This window comes from Acipenser ruthenus, chromosome 18 (assembly GCF_902713425.1).
Source record: "Acipenser ruthenus chromosome 18, fAciRut3.2 maternal haplotype, whole genome shotgun sequence".
NCBI lineage: Eukaryota > Metazoa > Chordata > Actinopteri > Acipenseriformes > Acipenseridae > Acipenser > Acipenser ruthenus.
Genome location: NC_081206.1, coordinates 1,061,592 through 1,081,232, shown reverse-complemented (window position 1 = coordinate 1,081,232; position 19,641 = coordinate 1,061,592). Strand labels below are relative to the sequence as shown.

At 47.0% G+C, this 19,641-nt stretch overlaps 2 protein-coding genes across 2 annotated transcripts in view; both read left to right on the top strand.

Annotated features, from left to right (window-relative positions):
• Nucleotides 1-13,044, top strand: part of LOC117422426 (piezo-type mechanosensitive ion channel component 2-like) — a 30,955-nt gene extending 17,911 nt beyond the window's left edge. Inside the window, exons 28-53 of the mRNA XM_058992155.1 lie at nt 119-278; nt 571-660; nt 1,246-1,353; nt 1,636-1,697; nt 1,889-1,995; nt 2,414-2,534; nt 2,703-2,777; nt 2,981-3,147; nt 3,494-3,669; nt 4,262-4,438; nt 4,725-4,952; nt 5,193-5,451; nt 5,762-5,950; nt 6,208-6,424; nt 6,636-6,756; nt 6,869-7,016; nt 7,147-7,361; nt 7,702-7,860; nt 8,106-8,253; nt 8,686-8,874; nt 9,319-9,411; nt 9,778-9,947; nt 11,254-11,370; nt 11,509-11,588; nt 11,912-12,128; nt 12,543-13,044. Coding sequence (XP_058848138.1) covers nt 119-278; nt 571-660; nt 1,246-1,353; nt 1,636-1,697; nt 1,889-1,995; nt 2,414-2,534; nt 2,703-2,777; nt 2,981-3,147; nt 3,494-3,669; nt 4,262-4,438; nt 4,725-4,952; nt 5,193-5,451; nt 5,762-5,950; nt 6,208-6,424; nt 6,636-6,756; nt 6,869-7,016; nt 7,147-7,361; nt 7,702-7,860; nt 8,106-8,253; nt 8,686-8,874; nt 9,319-9,411; nt 9,778-9,947; nt 11,254-11,370; nt 11,509-11,588; nt 11,912-12,128; nt 12,543-12,816 — 4,067 coding nt within the window. The 3' untranslated portion in view covers nt 12,817-13,044. The remainder of the gene's footprint in view (nt 1-118; nt 279-570; nt 661-1,245; nt 1,354-1,635; nt 1,698-1,888; nt 1,996-2,413; nt 2,535-2,702; nt 2,778-2,980; nt 3,148-3,493; nt 3,670-4,261; nt 4,439-4,724; nt 4,953-5,192; nt 5,452-5,761; nt 5,951-6,207; nt 6,425-6,635; nt 6,757-6,868; nt 7,017-7,146; nt 7,362-7,701; nt 7,861-8,105; nt 8,254-8,685; nt 8,875-9,318; nt 9,412-9,777; nt 9,948-11,253; nt 11,371-11,508; nt 11,589-11,911; nt 12,129-12,542) is intronic.
• A 2,589-nt stretch (nt 13,045-15,633) lies between these two features.
• Nucleotides 15,634-19,355, top strand: LOC117423483 (tubulin beta-6 chain). Its single transcript, XM_034039359.3, has 4 exons — nt 15,634-15,795; nt 16,541-16,649; nt 16,869-16,979; nt 17,151-19,355. Exons 1-4 carry the CDS (start codon nt 15,739-15,741, stop codon nt 18,224-18,226), a joined length of 1,353 nt encoding a protein of 450 aa, XP_033895250.3. The 5' UTR covers nt 15,634-15,738; the 3' UTR covers nt 18,227-19,355.
• The last annotated feature ends 286 nt before the right edge of the window (nt 19,356-19,641 follow it).

The window sequence follows — 19,641 nt, the reverse complement described above, 5'->3', positions numbered from 1 at the left end:
TCCCATGCTTGTCGGTGCTTTGCCATGCTTTCCCTTCACCCTGGTGTAGCTCAGTGACGTTGCGATGGCAGCTTTAGTCCCTGAGGTTCGTCCCAGTTAGTTTTGTTTTTGTCCGCAGCCTCCCCCGATGATGAGTGTGAGCTCCCGGAGGGCGAGGCAGGGATCGTCTGGGACGCTATCTGCTTCACCTTCCTCCTGGCCCAGAGGAGGGTCTTCGTCAGCTACTACTTCCTTTACATAGTGGCTGATCTGAAGACCTCCAAGATCCTAGCTTCCAGGTGAGGGGCCAGGACCCCCAGCACAGGGGCCTTAATGTTCCAAAACTGGTACAGTTTGCTAACCAGCGAGGCCACTTTTTAGGCAGCTTTTATTTATGCATTTATTTTTACTTTAGACGCATCTAAGACAGAACACATTTTTATTTGTATATTTTTTCCACGTCCTCAATGAGCCACCCTAGGCTTGATCTATATTCACTAAACTAAAAAACTCTTTAACATGCTCAATCAGAGTAAGCTGTCATGTCCTGTGTTCTGATTGAGTCGCCTCTGTGTCTGTCTGTTCCCCCAGGGGTGCCGAGCTGTTTGAGGCCAAGGTGAAGAAGGGGATTGCAGCGAGGCTGGAGCTGGAGAAGAAATCCATGGAACTGCTGAAGAAACAGTAAGAGTTCAGCTCTGTGCAGCTCCTGTAGAAACAGTAAGAGTTCGGCTGTGTGCAGCTCCTGTAGAAACAGTAAGAGTTCGGCTGTGTGCAGCTCCTGTAGAAACAGTAAGAGTTCAGCTGTGTGCAGCTCCTGTAGAAACAGTAAGAGTTCAGCTGTGTGCAGCTCCTGTAGAAACAGTAAGAGTTCAGCTGTGTGCAGCTCCTGTAGGAACAGTAAGAGTTCAGCTGTGTGCAGCTCCTGTAGAAACAGTAAGAGTTCAGCTCTGTGCAGCTCCTGTAGAAACGCTCCAACAAACTCCCCTTTCTCAGTCCAGATTTCAAACGAAACATTTTTTAAAGAGAAATATCTGAGTGTGCTGGAGTCTGCTTTTTGGTTTCCCTTAAGGAACAGCTGGAAGGTAACATAAAAAAGGTGGTAGCATTGAACCCGTGTCTCCTTGTTTCAAAGGCTAGGGCTCTGTCTGCTGTGCTAGGAGAGGCAGGCTCCCCCTGCTGGACAGACACATCTGCTGCATAGAGCTGTGGAGCTTGTGGAGAGAGAATGCGTGACAGTTTCACTTCAGTATCTCTATGTTTTCTCAGGATGGAGAAGATTAAAATGAAACAGAGGAAGATTGAGGACGGGAAAGCCATCGCTCCAGCACAGGGGGTCCTGCCGGAGCGGGAAGAGGAGGCTCAGCGAGACAGGGAGTCACAGACTCAGGGTACCCTTGTCACATCGACACATACTCTTGTGGCTTCCCTTGTATTGCAGAAGCATTATGTTTATCACACCTGTCCATGTGCAGTATCAGGGAATACAACCCTCATCCCAATGCCTAGCAGTCTGACCCATCACAGTATCGTTCAGCGAAATTCATTTATATAATGATATATTGAGACACAGTGCTGATGCGTTTTGTTTTTGAAATTCTCTATGCTTCTCAGTATATAATGAGGTACAATGCTGCTGTGCGTTTCTGCAGGTGACAGTGAAAAGGGGGACCAGAGTGATAAGAAGAAATGGTGGCAGCCATGGGTGAACCACACCACCAGTGAGTGTCTGAATGTTTCTCTAATCCTCTGCTGTGCCACATGAGTGCTTGTGTGAACGTCCCTGTCCTTGCATGGCTGTGCCTCCCTCCCCTGCCCTCAGTGGATCACCGCTGGAATACTGCATGCTGTGAGCACGGCACATTCATTTCAAACCCAAACAGAAAAGGAATCGTTTTTTTTTCACTGCCAGTGATCCGCAGCGGCAGCTACTACCTCTTTGAGAGCGACAGCGAGGATGACGAAGATGAACAGGAAGAGAAGGAGGAAGAAGCCCCCAAAAAGAAAACAAGCTTGCAGGTGGGGCTCCTGAATGGAGTGATTGATTTCAGGACCCAACAGGATCGGCAGGGAAACCCTGTGCTGTGAACGAGGCAACGTCACTTAGTCATGAAATTCACTGTCCAACAAGTGCTACAGGGTCTGTGGTAGAATCACAGAGCATATACAGGAAGGGTAGTGCATTCCCACTGGAACACAACTGTGTGGGGCTCAGGAACGGTCCTACTGCGATGGGTTAGGGGTAGGATTATGGGTATGGTTAGGGTTAGGGTGTGCATTAAGGTTAGGGTTAGGGTTAAGGGTTAGGGTTAGGGCTGGTTGTGGTTAGAGTTAGGGTTAGGGCTGGGGTGGAGATGTCAAGGACTATAGGAGCTGCTGTTTTTCTGGAGTCCCAGCTGCACGCTCTCATTGTACCCTCCCCTCTCTACCCTGGCAGCTGGCTTACGAAGCCTGGTCCACCAGCTCCAAAGCTGCTCTGAAGGTCAGGAAAGAAGAAGAGTCGGCTCTGAGGAAAGAGCAAAAGAGAAAAGCAAAACTGGAGCGGCAGCAGCAACAAGGTAAAGGAGTCTCCGCTTTTACTGAAGCTTTTACAAAACTGAAGTCGCCACCAGTAAGAGCTAGCATGAGACTCCAACAGCTAAAGGGCTGCAGAAATCGCTGCTAGGATCCGGTCACTGCAGGGATAAAGGGTTCATGTCTGCATTGTGTCTTTGTATTGGGAGCAGGCATGGAGTCAGCGGAGTTAAGCGAAGATGAGCTCGATCAAACCACTGACGATGACGAGGTTGTGGAAGAGGAAGGTACGGTCGTGTCTGTTGTTTTTAGCTTGTAGCTCTAGTCGACAGGTTTCTTTTTAGTATGTCTTAATTCAGTACTGTTGAGTGTTGAATAGTTATGACAGATTATTACAATCACGTTCATTAGTTTAAACTGTGGGGCTTGAGAGAGCATTTGATTTCCGTGTTGAAGTTTTAAATCTACTCAGATGATTGTCTGCCTGCAGAGAATGTGATCCAGCGTATCATAGACACAGTGAAGTTTGCCTGGGTCTTCATTCTGTCTCTCACTGACGACCTGATTGAGGGGCTGAACTCCTTCTGTAAAGACTACCTGGACATCGCCAAAGTGTTACGATTCGAGCGAGCCATGCTGGGGCAACAACTGAAAAAAGTAAGCTGCCTATTGCAGGCATCAAAGGGTTTCTTTTATACAGTCTAAACAATTGCTAAATAAGAAAGCGTGAGGCATTCCTGTCCCCTCGCCCTCCCATCTCTAGACAGCCCTCTCTAAAGAGTTTGCTCTGCTTGTGTCTCTCTGTCTGCCGCACTCTCCTTGAAGGACACAATATTATTCACGACTCCAATCATTGTCTCTACACCTTCTGTGAGGTTTGGGTCCAATCCCATAAACTCTTGATTTGATTTGATTTGATCCTTCAATCTTTTCAGTAAGACATAACTAAATGGGAAAAAGCTGATTTTTGCAAAGATCAAGCCGTTGAATGTTGCTTCCGTAGGGGAAACAGGCATCCCAGGCCACTATCCAGGCGTTTTACAGGGCCAGGTTATCGCAGCAGGCTACTCTAGAGTCACCTGCAGAGGAGGAACAGGTGACCCCCTCACCGTCTTCCCGGGGGTACCAGAAAGTGGCCAGCTCCGACTCCAAGCTCTCCTGGGGAAGCAGTGAATCCAGGTAGGCAAAAGTGCAGCTGAGCTTCACTGGAGACCAGGAAGCTATTCAGATACCTACCGACATAACCACATGGGTCCTAATGTCATTTACCCCGTGGATCTCAAACCCGTCACAGACGTGGGACATTCAAACTTCATTTATTTATTTATTCAAGGAAGTTTGACCTTAAAACCCCTTTCAGCCGTTTTGATCTGAGAAGAGATCCATAGCTCACTCGCCAGGGCTTCTGTTTGTTCAGTAAGTTCTGAATCGTGCTGCTCATGAAATGTGCTGGATTGACACTGAAGTCCGTTCCATTCAACCCATTTGACCTTCCTTACATCCGCCTGCTTACATCCCTAAGTCTCTGTGTCTTTCCTTGTCTTCTCTTTCTGAAAAGGTGCTTATTAAGCCACATTTAGATTTAGAGGTTTTCTAAGTATCTGAGATGGATTGTTTCAGTACAGACAGCATGTTGGTAGATAGAGTTCAATGACTATGAAAAAAAGTAAAATGCACAGAGGAAAAAAAAGAGAACTCCCCTGCGTGCGTCAGTGTAAAGGTTACGTCGGTGTGCAGTAACAGCGTCTCTCTCTCTATTTCGTTTCTCCAGCTGCCCGATGGAAGTGACCACCCTGGTCTCACGGCAGCCCCCCCAGGATGACCTGGAGGAGCCCCCTGCCCCTCCTGACACGCCCCCACCCAGGGCCAGCGACCGCCTCCGCAGAAAGCTCCTCAAGACCGCGAACTTCGACATGTCCTCCATTGACAGCGACAGTGTGGTTTTATGGTAATACATTTGTATTCCTGGGTTGGATTGTGCTACCCATCGATGTTATGAGGCGTGCGCCTCATTATTTGCCTTTCAGTCAAACACACATCTCTTATCTCCAGGTGAGTCCCCGGAGGCTCTCCGCTTTGGGAATTGAAGCTTTTTTTAGTCTCTGCTTGTGGCTTTTTAATTGCTTGCTGGTGTAGTCTTGTGAAACATTTGGTTACAAAGCCAAAACTGATATGCCCCACAGTGGGCAATGAGGCTCTCCTAAACGACCCCTGTGGCTCCACTCCTGTTCTAGCAGCCACACAGGCATGACTTATGAAGACGAGGAGGATGAGGAGGATGAGGAGGACGCGGAGAGGCTTCAGGACCGGATCAAGTACCTGGATCCCTTCCCTGCCTCGTTGGATGGACTGGGACCATGCCCAGTGCGGGGGGAGTCCCTGGACAAGATCGACCTGGAGAGTCCGAGGCCGCTCACGCAGGACACACGCACCCTGACCGCCAGCGAGCTGCTGCTCAACAAGTGAGTGGCAATGCATTGAGAAGGACGTTACAGCGAGTCGGTCCAATTGCCAGTGCCTTTCTTACAGCTCACAACAGCGCGGGTCAGTTTCCCTGCTTTTCTGGTGCTCATAACATGCTCTTACTGCTCAGTGCCCTGGTTGACCATGCTGTTTCCCATGTTCAGACAGTTTTCCAGTGATTTCTTACAATGCCTGGCTCAGCTCTCAGCCCCCCGCGGGCTCCTGTTTCCCTGTTGCAGGATGTTCCAGGATGAAGGGATGGGGCAGTCGGAAAGGTTCTTCCAGGACCTGCCTCGGCCGCTCAGGGTGCTCCTGGCCCTCTACAACACCATGGTGTGCAAGTCTGAGATGCTGAGCTACTTCGTCATCATCCTGAACCACATGGTGTCAGCTTGCATCCTGTCACTGGTGCTGCCCATCCTCATCTTCCTCTGGGCCATGCTGTCCGTGCCCCGCCCCACCAAGCGCTTCTGGATGACAGCCATTATCTACACCGAGGTGGGGTCTCCCAGCCGCCATCCCTCACAAATTATATATTTACACGTTATCCCCTTTAGTCACTGCATGTTTAATTGTACCATGTTAAGTTTCTTACCTGTGTATCTGTTTTATAATGCAGATGTTTTTTCTTCAAAGTTTTGGCAGGGCAGCTTCTCGATCTCCATAGAGCTCACATAAACTGTTTTAGAATTTCTAAAAATGTGTATTTAAAAATCATGATCGAAGTGGATAAAGAAGTGGCCAAAACTGCCTGTGGTTTTGCTCCAGTGTCCGGGGTTGATCGTACTCTCCACATCCTCTCTTTCAGATCATCGTGTTTGTGAAGTACCTCTTTCAGTTCGGGTTCTTCCCCTGGACCACCACTGCCTACAGAGGGATCAACGCGGACCGGCCCTTCGCTCTCCCGAACATCGTCGGGGTGGAGAAGAAGGACGGCTATGTGATCTTTGACCTGGTGCAGCTGCTCGCCTTGTTCTTCCACAGGTCCATTCTGAAGGTAAGAGCTGGCAGCGTTCTGCCTGTGCTAACTGTGCTCAACAGGTCTGCTTTTCAAACTTCTTGTAGAGCTTTGTTTAGGAGTTATAGTAGTTTGAGTAAGTTCTTGAAGTCCACAGTGTCACCGTCCTTCACTTCACATGAGCACTGAACTCTTGAATGAATCCGACTGAGGTTTACAAGATGCACAAGACCTCTGTAAGCTGTAGTGCAGTCTCGGCTGCCTACGCTCACAGCATTTGCCTTTCTGTTTCCCAGTGTCATGGCCTGTGGGACAATAAGGAGGTTGACATACCGGACTTTCTCAAAAAGTTAAAGCGGAAGAAACAGAAGAGACGAGAGCCTGCCAAGGATGAAGACAAGGGCAGAGACGGCACTTCACCCTTCGTCTACCTCCAGGGCTCCACAGGACTGGGCTTCAGGAGGCGTAAGAGAGAGGGAGACCACACAGAGGGGAAAGGTACGGAGCTTTTCAGCAGAGACCCGTGAAACCTGCAAACGTGACGCGTCCATGCTCCTGTTTTTCTCTCTGTGGTTAAAGGAAATAAGCTGGCCGATCTGCTGGGACACGTGTGTCACACGAGCAAAGACTCTAGAACGCATTCTAGAATGCTGCCAATATTGTCCCGCTACTGCTTTATGAATATGCTTCGTGGATTTAACCAATCATTTTCATTTTCTAACAGGAAACAAAGAGCCTCCCAAAAGAAAAAAGTCTCTGAAAAACAGATCCACAACCAGAAAGGGAATAATCAGGGAAAAGATCAAGAAGATGATGCTGGAGGCTAAATCCAAGTCTATAGAAATGTGAGGACTTTTCCATGGCTCCCTCCCTCCCTCCCTGCAGATGAATTGCAGTTCACCTCATGTGTTTATTCAGTGTGTGTGAATGTACGATGACGGCTTTGTGCTTCCCCAGAGCTCTCCAGGTCTACCTGCCGGTACGACAGTTCTTCTATGACATCATCCACCCTGAATACAGCCCGGTGTGTGACGTCTACGCCCTGATGTTCCTCGTCGATGTCATTAACTTCATTATCATCATTTTCGGATACTGGGCGTTTGGGGTAAGCGTGAACGCGAGCGTTAGCTTGCTTGCTTGCTTGTGTTCTTATGAACCACGCCTCGCTGACGTTGCAATCCCTCCAACGCGCTCCGGAGAGGCTGATCCAGCCGTCCTCTTGTCTTTGCCTGCAGAAGTACGGCGCGGCGGCAGACATCACAGAGTCCCTGTCGGAGGACCAGGTCCCCGAAGCCTTCCTGGTCATGCTGCTCATCCAGTTCGGCACCATGATAGTGGACCGGGCTCTGTACCTGCGCAAGACGCTGCTCGGGAAGTGCGTCTTCCAGGTGGTGCTGGTCTTCGGGATCCACTTCTGGATGTTCTTCATCCTGCCGGGGGTCACAGAGAGGTAACTGGGACACTTTAACAGGAACTGGTAGGAACACCAAAATACTCTACAATTTGGACTGTGTCTTGCTCAACTAAACAAGTAACAGACCGTCCCGTAAGGGTAACTTACAGCCTAAGCTGTCTGTCACTGGTTGCGTAACATTATCCGTTTTATTTTTGTTTGAGTTTTTAAATTTAGGTGTAAAGATCCAAGGGTCCTGTTTTGAAGGCAGTGAAATTGTTTTTTCAAATTTGTAACCTTCTTTGTAACTCTGACTCATAACTGAACTGCTCTAGTTACAAACTCACCATGTTGTTAATTGAGGTTGTAACTTTTCCCTTTCTCCGTGCAATTGCAGGAGGTTCAACCAGAACCAAGTGGCCCAGCTCTGGTACTTTGTCAAGTGCTTGTATTTTGGCCTCTCTGCCTACCAGATCAAATGTGGCTACCCAAACCGGGTCCTCGGCAACTTCCTGACCAAGAGTTACAACTACGTGAACCTGTTCCTCTTTCAGGGGTAAGCGAGGCATGCTGTACAGCCACACTGCCCTACCGAGGAACCAGATACCATGTTTTAAAATGCAAATGCATGTTTGATGTAACGAGCGCTTCTTTCATATCCCTAGTCTCCTTGTCCCCCTCGTATACCCTTTCACAACCAGGCTACCCGATCTGTTCATGAAATGTGCAGATTCCTTTTCTGGTCATTCACATTGCTTTGGTTCTGTGTCCCCACCCCGTCCCGTCCCGTATTGATGGCAGATTCCGCATGGTCCCCTTCCTCACGGAGCTGCGCGCTGTCATGGACTGGGTGTGGACGGACACAACGCTCAGTCTGTCCAGCTGGATCTGTGTGGAGGACATCTACGCCAACATCTTCATTCTCAGGTGCTGGAGAGAGTCTGAGAAGGTACAGTGTGGGGGTTCCATACTGCTCTCCTGCTGCTGTCTAGAGTAGCGTGCAGCGTAGATGCCATTGTTTTATCAGTAGCAAGTAGAACAATCTACCCATTTCATGTGATGTAGGCAAGGGTATTGATTCTTTGGGTTTTAACTACACAGGCAGTGTACAATGACTTGATACCAAACCTACCAGCCAGTTTCAGAAATGGAAGGCTGTCCACCAACCTTTTATTTAATTTTATTTGCCACTACTTATAAATACATTTCTGTCGGCTTTTAAATTGGTTACACTTTAAATCTTATGGAGCTTAAGAAAACAAAGAAGCAGTTTAAAACATGAAGCTGTGAAAGAGACCCTTGTTGCTTCACTGTGGTTCGGGTTCTGCTCTCAGTAGCTTGGCTGCTCAGTCATCATAAGGGCTCTCTCTCTTTTCTTCAGAAATACCCGCAGCCCTCCGGCCAGAAGAAGAAGATGATTGTGAAGTACGGGATGGGCGGCCTGATCATCTTCTCCCTCATCTCCATCATCTGGTTCCCCCTTCTCTTCATGTCGCTGGTCAAGTCTGTGGCCGGAGTCACGAACCAGCCCTTGGACGTCTCCATTCAACTCAGCATTGGGGGTTACGAGGTCTCCTCTGCATGTCACAGACAGAATGCATATATGGGGTTTTCAAAGTTTTCTGCATGTCACAGACAGAATGCATATATGGGGTTTTTTCAAAGTTCTGGCAACTTCTCGAACTCTATAGAGTTCACACAAAGTGTTTTAAAATTTCAGAAAATGTCATTAAATTCTGAGCGAAGGAGATATACGGGATACAGAAGCTGTAAATAGAGCTGACCCAGCACGCGGTCCCAGCATGTAACAGTATTGAATACACAGTACACATTATATATCACAGGAGGGAAAGGGCTCCCCTTACTTACCTGTGCTTTCCACTGTACTTTCTCAGCTGCTCCTTTTCAGTTTTTAAAGAAATAGCAATTGTAGTATTCAGAGATTTAACCCACGCTGAACGATTACTGCAGGTGTGTGACCCCAGACCTCTTTATCTATATTGCTCCTTTTCAGCCTTTATTTACAATGAGCGCCCAGCAGCAAAACCTGGCCCCTTATTCTCAATCTGCATTCAACCAAATGATCAACCTGTTTGCAACCAATCCAGTAAGTGTGTGATTTTTACCTTGGTTAGCTGCAGGGCTGGAATATGAACAGCAAGCTCAGACCGACAGTACAGCAATTTTGACACATTAATATACCTTTAGATTTGGATCTTCAGCTTTTAAAGAGTAGTATGATTCTGAGTTTCTATGCAATGTTAAACTGTATACTTTCGGTTCATTTCTCAGAATGGGATTTCAAGTATGTATAGCACAGCTAAGCAGGGATCCTCATGCAGGTTGCCTAGCAAGGAAAATGTATTGGCAGGCTAACAATACAGTTTGTCATCACAGGATCAAATGAACCTGCAGACGGTGCCGAGCCAATGAGCCACTGTGTGACACTGACCTGCCACTCCTTTCATTACAGTCTGCCATGCAGTTTATAGTGAACTACATGCCGGAGGATATCGTCACTGCCAAAATCAAAACCGACGCCAGCTTGCTGTGGAGCATTAGCCCAGCCAGCCGAGAGGCAATGATTGAAGAGCTGAGCAATTCATCTCAAATCTACATCACCCTGCAATGGACTATACTCAGGTATCGCCATTGGAACTGTGCCATCTAACATTCACAACACTGTGCAGTATCATTGATCATCTAACATGCAACACTCTGTGCAGTATCACTGCTCATCTAACATGCAACACTCTGTGCAGTATCACTGCTCATCTAACATGCAACACTCTGTGCAGTATCACTGCTCATCTAACATGCAACACGCTGTGCAGTATCACTGCTCATCTAACATGCAACACTCTGTGCAGTATCACTGCTCATCTAACATGCAACACGCTGTGCAGTATCACTGCGTATCTAACATGCAACACTCTGTGCAGTATCACTGCTCATCTAACATGCAACACGCTGTGCAGTATCACTGCTCATCTAACATGCAACACTCTGTGCAGTATCACTGCTCATCTAACATGCAACACTCTGTGCAGTATCACTGCTCATCTAACATGCAACACTCTGTGCAGTATCACTGCTCATCTAACATGCAACACGCTGTGCAGTATCACTGCGTATCTAACATGCAACACTCTGTGCAGTATCACTGCTCATCTAACATGCAACACGCTGTGCAGTATCACTGCTCATCTAACATGCAACACTCTGTGCAGTATCACTGCTCATCTAACATGCAACACTCTGTGCAGTATCACTGCTCATCTAACATGCAACACTCTGTGCAGTATCACTGCTCATCTAACATGCAACACGCTGTGCAGTATCACTGCGTATCTAACATGCAACACTCTGTGCAGTATCACTGCTCATCTAACATGCAACACGCTGTGCAGTATCACTGCTCATCTAACATGCAACACTCTGTGCAGTATCACTGCTCATCTAACATGCAACACTCTGTGCAGTATCACTGCTCATCTAACATGCAACACTCTGTGCAGTATCACTGCTCATCTAACATGCAACACTCTGTGCAGTATCACTGCTCATCTAACATGCAACACGCTGTGCAGTATCACTGCTCATCTAACATGCAACACTCTGTGCAGTATCACTGCTCATCTAACATGCAACACTCTGTGCAGTATCACTGCTCATCTAACATGCAACACTCTGTGCAGTATCACTGCTCATCTAACATGCAACACTCTGTGCAGTATCACTGCGTATCTAACATGCAACACTCTGTGCAGTATCACTGCTCATCTAACATGCAACACGCTGTGCAGTATCACTGCAAAATAGACGCACTCCATACACTGGCACAACCAACTCCCCATGTAAAGGTGTATGTGGTCGCCAGAGTTTTTAAACCCAGTTTCATCCGTAGCTTCAAAACGCTCCATGGTTGATCCCGTGTGTGCTTTTTCAGGAACGTCTCTCTCGTCATGAACGCCGAGACGGTTGGGAAGCACACGGTGAGGTACGAAGATAAAGAGATGATGGATCAGATCGTTCAGATGCTAAGAGGGAGCAGGAAGGAGCCAGTGTGAGTGAATCCGTCGACTCCGAGTCTTCTACGAGTAGAAGGAGCGCTACAGGGGCTCCTGGGCGTCTTGTAATCGTGTCCGTCGCTTCAGTGTCACCGTATTGATTTCTGGCCACCCTGTTTTTTTTGTCTCTTTAGGATTATCAAGTCTCTCTTGCCCAAATACATAAGAGCTCCCTCTGGCCCTGAAGCAAAGATTATCAATCGTCTCTATGTAGGTAAGCAACCTTCCACTCCCAAAGTCAAATTAATTACGACAAATCCTAAAAAATAGAGTGAAACTGACAAATGCTTGGACTGATCCCTTCCTCGGTGCTACCTGAGAAGCATACTGTATGTTTCTATCGAGTGGCAGACAACACTTAATCATACAACCTAACGTGGTAAAGCTTGAAGGAGTTTTACCCAAAAGCACTTTACTGTGGTCCATCTTTGTGGCTCTTACCGGTTCCCGTCACTGGTCTGGTCTTTGCTTCCTTTGAGTTTGTGCAGTAGACAGAGTAACCAGGCAAGCGTGTCATGAACCTGTGCTGTGTTGCAGTCCACTCTAACAGGACGGGCAGCTCCTTCAGACCCCTCGCTATAAAACTTCAGCAGGTCAACGTCAGCCTCTCCTCGGAGCTGGCCCTGGAGTGGTGGGTGGTGCGCGAGTGCCGGGAGGGCAGCGAGAGGGCGGGCCCCAGCTGTGACCACATCGAGCTGGTCATCTTCAACGACAAGGTCAGCCCTTCCAGCCTGGGCTTCCTCGCAGGATACGGGTGAGTGAGGCCCGCTAGTCATTGCTGTGTTATCCAGACAGACAGAGTCAGGCTAGTGTAGACTAGTGGATCAGCTGAGGACCTGGACTCGTGCCGTCATTCTCAGTCTGCCATGTCGATTCCTGCTGGGAGTCGTATGAAATCAGTCCATTCATTAATGCGTTCATTTCAGAACAAGAAAAGCCGTCCTTCCCTCACCTTTACAACTGAGTACCAAACAATAGAACTTCCGCAGTGTTTTGAAAATCAACACGTTAACAAATGGATTTATTTAATGCCTTTCCGATTTTCAATACTTCTTAAAGGCAGTTACAGTAGGAGTACCAGCATACCTTAGAAACGCTTGGTAACCACTGGTACAGAGAGAAACTAGCTGCTAACGTCGTCCGCCCCTCCCTCTCTCTCCCCCTGTAGCATCGTGGGCCTCTACATGTCGGTGGTGCTGGTGATCGGGAAGTTCGTGCGCGAGTTCTTCAACGGGATCTCGCGCTCCATCATGTTCGAGGAGCTGCCCTGCGTGGACCGCGTGCTCAAGCTGTGCACCGACATCTTCGTGGTGCGGGAGACCGGAGAGTTGGAGCTGGAGGAGCAGCTCTTCTGCAAGCTCATCTTCCTGTACCGCTCCCCCGAGACCATGATCAAGATGACCCGCGAGAAGGAGGAGGGAGGGAGAGACAGAGCCAGCTAGGGAATCGGAGAGGCAACTGCAAACTGGGTTTGAACATGCTGCTTAGCAGTGATGTCGGGATATTACTCTGCGATGGATCAGCAACTCATTATAATAAGACAGAGTAGTGTAACACTCGCAATCTTCATCGAGGAAACAGTGCAAACGAACAGAAGAGTCGACACGAGAGAACAATTATCAGCAAGGAAACGGCGCTGTTCTAGATGTAAACACAGGACCGTGCATGCTGCTCCTTACGCCCTTCATTCCATTTCATTCCATTTCAATCAAAGAACCGGAATATCGGACGCCAGCCCCAGAACTCCACCTCCTTGCCCTCGCATTACCTGCAGCACTGCCACTGAAACTCCCACACTTCAGACCGGCTGTCTGCTTCATCTCTCCTCTAAACCAAGCCATGGGCCCCTGTCGGCTCAACACTATAGTTTCTGTGGGTTACACACTGCAAGCATGTGCAGTGTTTCAATATCCAGACACGAGTCCTTTTTGTCAAATCTTCTGCATTTCCAACACAGTGAATAGCCTGCACCAGGGAGTATGTCTAAGTATTTAAACAGAATGTTAATAGTGTGCTGTATTCATGCAGTGATCGCAGTGTTAGTATTATTATTTTTTTATTATTATTATTATTATTTATTTCTTAGCAGACGCCCTTATCCAAGGTGACTTACAATTGTTACAAGATATCACATTATACATTATTTCACATTATACAGATATCACATTATTTTACAACAGCAGTGTCCCCCACTGGGGATTGAACCCACAACCCTCCGGTCAAGAGTCCAGAGCCCTAACCACTACTCCACACTGCTGCACTGCTGAAGCTCCATACTATCACAGCGCTGGCTGCTCAGTGTTAGTATGGAGCTTCCATGTACATGTTTACACTCTGCAAACCTTTTTTTTTTTTTAAAGCTCGTAAATATTTTGAGCAATTTTTTTTTTTCATTGTTATTATTACTATTATTGTTTTGTTGCCTAGCATTTGAGAAGAGCAGGGATTGTAAGTTACAAAGCCAGCTTTAGAAACTTCTGTGGGATTGGCAATCCACTGCACATCGTGAGAACCAGCACAGGAAATGCGTGGTGAGAGTTTAAATGACATTCTGCATTAGCAGAACGGAGCCCGTGCTTGCATGCCTCATTCTTAACAATGTAGTTCATTTATGGTGTGCGTCACTCAACTGTCACAGGAATAAAATGGCAGTGAGACTATCTGTTGTTTGTTTATCTGTTAGACATATATATGTACGAATAGCAGACGTGTATTTTAGAAATATGAATGTTCACCATTTCAGAGAATGCATAGGTTCCCTATTGTTTTGTATTATTGTAAAAGGTCACAACCCCTATTAGGACAACCACATGTTACCTTAGTTAAGATGAATGCTAATCCGAGTCTGTCAAAACTAACCTACAGTGAAGCCAGAAGAGCCGCAAGGAGTCCTTTAAGCCAGTGGTACTGTTTGGGCTTTTCTATGAGACTTCAAATAATCAACCACCAGGTGCCGCTAAAGAGTCAAATCCAATACTGACACACACTCACAAGCAAGGGACACATGTTTGTGTGAAAGCTTATGTAAAAATAATCACAAAAAATAAAACCACTTCACCTTTTTGAACATTTCTTTAGAGTTCACTATATTGATACGTACCCTGCATATCAAGGAAACGTGCAGCCAGGCGCTGTGGTTCAGCCCTTTAACTGCGCTGGATCTTAAATAGCATGTGCTGAATAACATGTAGAGGAGCCCTGCACTGGAGAGATAGATTCCACCGTGTCACTTATCAGGCTCCATGTGCTGCCAGCTTGGGAAACTGTGTGAGTTGCAATTCATATAAAAAAAAAACACATGCATGGTTTTCCACGACTCAATTACTTATCATCCCTTTGTGGTTACTGTCAGTCTCACAAACCTGACGGTAATACACTGTTGGTGTGTATAATCTATCGTAACTGGCTTCTGGTTTTACACACAGGCACCTGGAGTTCAGACCATGTTTTTTCTATGAGGCTTGTGTGGGAGACTCTTTTAAACACATTAGCAATGACTTAGTTTGACGTTACCGATTTATGGACAGTATCAACATAAACACTTTTTCTTGTGTGTTCTGACTCGAGTAGTTTTCCTTTTTTTTGTTTTAGTTTTAGTTTGAGTTGTGTTACCTTGGCTACAGCAGAGCTTGGGAGTTTATAACCTCCCACTGCTGCAAGTAATTACAGGAGCAATTCTATTTGTCTGGGTCGCAGAGGGGGAGAAAGCTTGTGTCAGTAATACACCTGAAACTAACTTTGGCAGATCTATAAAAACTGCCTGTCACAAAACTCTTCTTTGCTATACAATGGAATGCATGGGAGGACGCATTCTATAGAACAGGCCTACTTGTATTGTCGTAAACTAATACCAAGGAATGATATTTTGGTGTGAAATGAAAATGTTTTTTTGGGACACTAGCAGCACTGAAAGACCTAAGTGGTTGCTACAATTACAGTAGAAAGTATTTAGGATTATTTGTAATATTCATAATCAAAAAATAATCTAAGGTTTATTTGACATTTAAAAGCTTTTTTTTAATGTTGTTATAAAAGTTGTATTTAAAAATGTGAAACCATGTTCTGGGCGGTCTCTTTATTTACTGCGTTTCGAGTCAAACCATAAAGGAAAAGCTGCTGTTGAACATGGACGGCGCAGCTCCAAGAACGCATTGCTTTCCACAGGCACAACAATTCAACTCTCTTTCAATACAGCGTGTGGTTAGAGAAAGAGAGAAACCAGCCGAATGCAAAGCGTTCCTGCAAGCTGAGCCACACCCTCCATGCAGTATAAAAGCCCTTTCTGGTCACTCAAGTGTTAAGGGCTTGAGCTGAGTTACACTGCCTGAGTTCTGCGTCAGGAAACGTTCTGTCCAAACTCCAAGATGCGCGAGATCGTTCACCTGCAGATCGGCCAGTGTGGGAATCAGATCGGATCAAAGGTAGGGCCGTGTTCATCTGCTCGTTATTTCTGTTATAGAAGTGATCAATAGTCCAGATATTATGTCAAGTTCCAAAGGGCTTCCTGTAGGATTCTTTATAATGTTTAACATTCTAGTCAATTGCTGTATTAAAAAACATGCACACAGGACAGGGGTGCTGTGAGTGGTTAAACAGGCACAAAACAATATTGCTGAATCTATTTTCTACCCTGCTGAAATTCTGTTCAATTTAAATGGATTTTCGGCTGTGCTGTCGTGCTTTCTGATCAAGCCATATATCACCCAAACTCAAACACACCCCCACAAGCTTGTACATGGAGGTTAGAAACACTAACTTGAGTATTATAAAAGTAAAACTGAATTGCACGTAAAGCGTAAAGGCTGACGGAAACGAGGAAGTTAAAATAAATAAGCTAAAGCAGCACTTGTATGTGTTTTTGAATGGAGTCAGAGCCTGCAGTGTGTGGGGTGGGGGGGTGGGTGTGTCCCAAGCAGGCTCTCTGTCGGGAGCAGACAGATAAAGAGGACCCGGGGCTGAGCAGTGAGTGCGAGGGGCAAGATAGGGATTCACAGCTAACCAGCGAGACATAGCCTGTCATTTACTATGGGGATACTGCTGACAGCATTTCATTTATATGACACTGCTCTGAGCCACGGCGTCTGGCTACAGCACTGCACAACACTGTTACATTGATCTTGAGTTCTTGTATCTTCATCTTGTCATACATAAAACTGCGTTCCTTAGTTCTGGGAGGTGATCAGCGATGAGCATGGCATCAACACCTCGGGAGGGTATGAAGGAGACAGTCACTTACAGCTGGAGAGACTCAATGTCTACTTCACCGAAGCACACGGTAAGGGCGGCCGTGGCACACAATTACAAAAACACACGGCAGACTTGCTTTCAAATTCTCTTTTATCTTGGTGAATGATTGCATTTCAGATGTGTTAGGAAAGGTATCAGAGTGCTTGGTCAGCTCTTCGGTGTATTGTTCACAATGTTTTCTTCAGTTTCTGGATTTCCTCTGCACGTGTGATCGGTTGTTTTTGTCCTTTGTCCCCGCCCCTATCAGCTGGGAAGTATGTTCCCCGTGCTGTCCTGGTGGATCTGGAACCAGGGACCATGGACAGCATTCGGAGCAGCAGAATAGGACAGCTCTTCAAACCGGACAACTTCATCCACGGTAAGTACTGCCCTGCTCGCTCGCTACACTGCTGCGCAATCCAAGCAGCTTGTGCACTGTGCCGTTCCTGAGCCAGGATCTCACGAAGCGGGGGAAGAGATCAAACCGTCATGGGCAGGTCGGATTGAGAGATCCCTTTTATTTTTTAATGGTTGTTCTGCACGCCTGCAGGTAACTCTGGAGCCGGTAACAACTGGGCTAAGGGTCACTACACTGAAGGGGCGGAGCTGGTGGAGAACGTGATGGACATTGTGCGGAACGAGTGTGAGAGCTGCGACTGTCTGCAGGGCTTCCAGTTCGTCCACTCCCTGGGTGGTGGTACCGGCTCAGGCATGGGCACCCTGGTCATCAACAAGATCCGCGAGGAGTACCCGGACCGGATCATGAACACCTTCAGCGTGATGCCGTCCCCCAAAGTGTCTGACACGGTCGTGGAGCCCTACAATGCCGTCCTGTCCATCCACCAGCTGATCGAGAGCGTGGACGAGACCTTCTGCATCGACAACGAGGCGCTCTACGACATCTGCTTCCGCACGCTCAAGCTCGCCACGCCCACCTACGGGGACCTCAACCACCTGGTCTCCATGACGATGAGCGGCGTCACCACCTCCCTGCGCTTCCCGGGCCAGCTCAACGCTGACCTCCGCAAGCTGGCGGTCAACATGGTGCCCTTCCCCAGGCTGCACTTCTTCATGCCAGGGTTCGCACCGCTGACGGCGCGCGGGAGCCAGCAGTACCGCTCCCTCACGGTGCCCGAGCTCACCCAGCAGATGTTCGACCCCCGGAACATGATGACGGCCTGCGACCCGCGCCACGGACGCTACCTGACCGTGGCGGCGGTCTTCCGCGGCCCCATGTCCACCAAGGAGGTAGACGAGCAGATGCTGGCCATCCAGCAGAAGAACAGCAGCTCCTTCGTGGAGTGGATCCCACACAACGTCAAGGTGGTCGTGTGCGACATCCCGCCCCGCGGCCTCAAGATGGCGTCCACCTTCATCGGCAACAGCACGGCCATCCAGGAGGTGTTCCGCAGGATCTCGGAGCAGTTCTCAGCCATGTTCCGGAGGAAGGCCTTCCTGCACTGGTACACGGGAGAGGGCATGGATGAGATGGAGTTCTCTGAAGCTGAGTGCAACACCAACGACCTGGTGTCCGAGTACCAGCAGTATCAGGACACCACGGCAGATATCGAGGAGGAGGAGGTGGAGGAAGAGGACGCGGGAGAGGCAGAGGCAGAGACCCAATAGAAATACAGCATGAACGATGGTTTAGAGAAGGGATGGGTGGACAAAGGCAGAAGGTGGTTCTAACATTATTATTATTTTATATAAGGCAGTCTCTTTATCTCTCTGCACACTGAGTTATGAAGCTTTTGTTCCAGCAGAATAAAAAGCTATTCATGTTTCAAAAGCAGCAATAGACAGCGTTGTTTTTTTTTTAGAGGGCTTCTAATGACATACAGCATGAGACTTTTTATTGGAAAGCTTTTTGTAATTTTTTTTTATTCCCCTTTACATTGGGGCAATAAACTTTGTAAATGTGGCCCATTGTACGTATAGCAAGCTGTAGTTATTTTGGGAGAGTATATTCAGGGCTGTTATGCAGAGCCAGGAGATGTTTTGTACGTACCAGCTGTCTTATTTCCAAGCAAGCTGCCTTGACAAAGCCATTTCTATTCTAGAACGCTGTGTCCAGTCTTTTGCTTGAAACTGAACGACTCAGTTGTAGCACGTAACAGTAGAATATGTTAATTAAGAACACAGCTACAGCAGACACTGCTAGTGCAGCTTACATGCTCCTGCAGGCGTGTTTCAGCTCATTTTCATTCATGTAATGATGTGTTTTACACTTCTGCTTACCAGGTGGAAATCCTTGCAGCTCTCTCTGTTGATTTGCTAATTTGCCGCCGACAGAAATCCTTTCAACATTGCTTTTCTAGTTCTTAGTGGTTTTCAAAGTTTGTATTGTTTTAATTCCTTTTTCTTTGTGGGGGTTTAAACTATAAGTGGTACGTGGGTGTGTGTAAAATGAAGCTGGAGGAGGAGGATGGCGTATTGTTTTTTGCAGAACTGTGTGCACAGCACAGCTGTACACATTACATGACCCCCTACAGCTCACCTGTTTGCTTTCCTAGAAAATGTAAAAGGCTCATCTTCTGCCATCTATTTAAATGATGTCACAGGTTCAACAAGGCAAACAAACTAAGCATTGGCAGTAAGGTTCAGATATATCCTTTCTGCATACTGAACACATGACTCCAGGTTTGCATTTGTCACTTAAATGTTTTACTGAAGTATTCCTCTGTTTGTAACAGTACTCTGCATTAAAGACAAGGGAACAAAAGAATGATCAGAAGAATAAAACTTTGGAAAGTTACTGTAACCTGGAAATAACATTTACTTACCACCAACACTCACAAAAGAAAAAAATATATATATTTCAAAGAAAGTACTCAAAAGTAATCTCTTTGTATACAGGTATATACATGCGATACAGGTTTGTATGCATGTGATAAGAGGTTATGTTAGAAATGAGTTACTATGTAGAAGTTACATTATACTGCTTTTCTGAAGGTGTTCATGTTTTTGTAAAACATTCTTTAATAATTTTCGATCAGTGTTCGCCAATAAATGACCTCCCAGATCAACTAACACTGCTTTCA

Bases quoted from the DNA above. Each gene is read 5' to 3' on its own strand.
- LOC117423483 (XM_034039359.3), top strand. From the start codon at position 15,739: ATGCGCGAGATCGTTCACCTGCAGATCGGCCAGTGTGGGAATCAGATC. The intron at 15,796-16,540 runs GTAGGGCCGTGT...TGCGTTCCTTAG, and splicing joins GGAATCAGATCGGATCAAAG to TTCTGGGAGGTGATCAGCGA. The intron at 16,980-17,150 runs GTAAGTACTGCC...GCACGCCTGCAG, and splicing joins ACCGGACAACTTCATCCACG to GTAACTCTGGAGCCGGTAAC.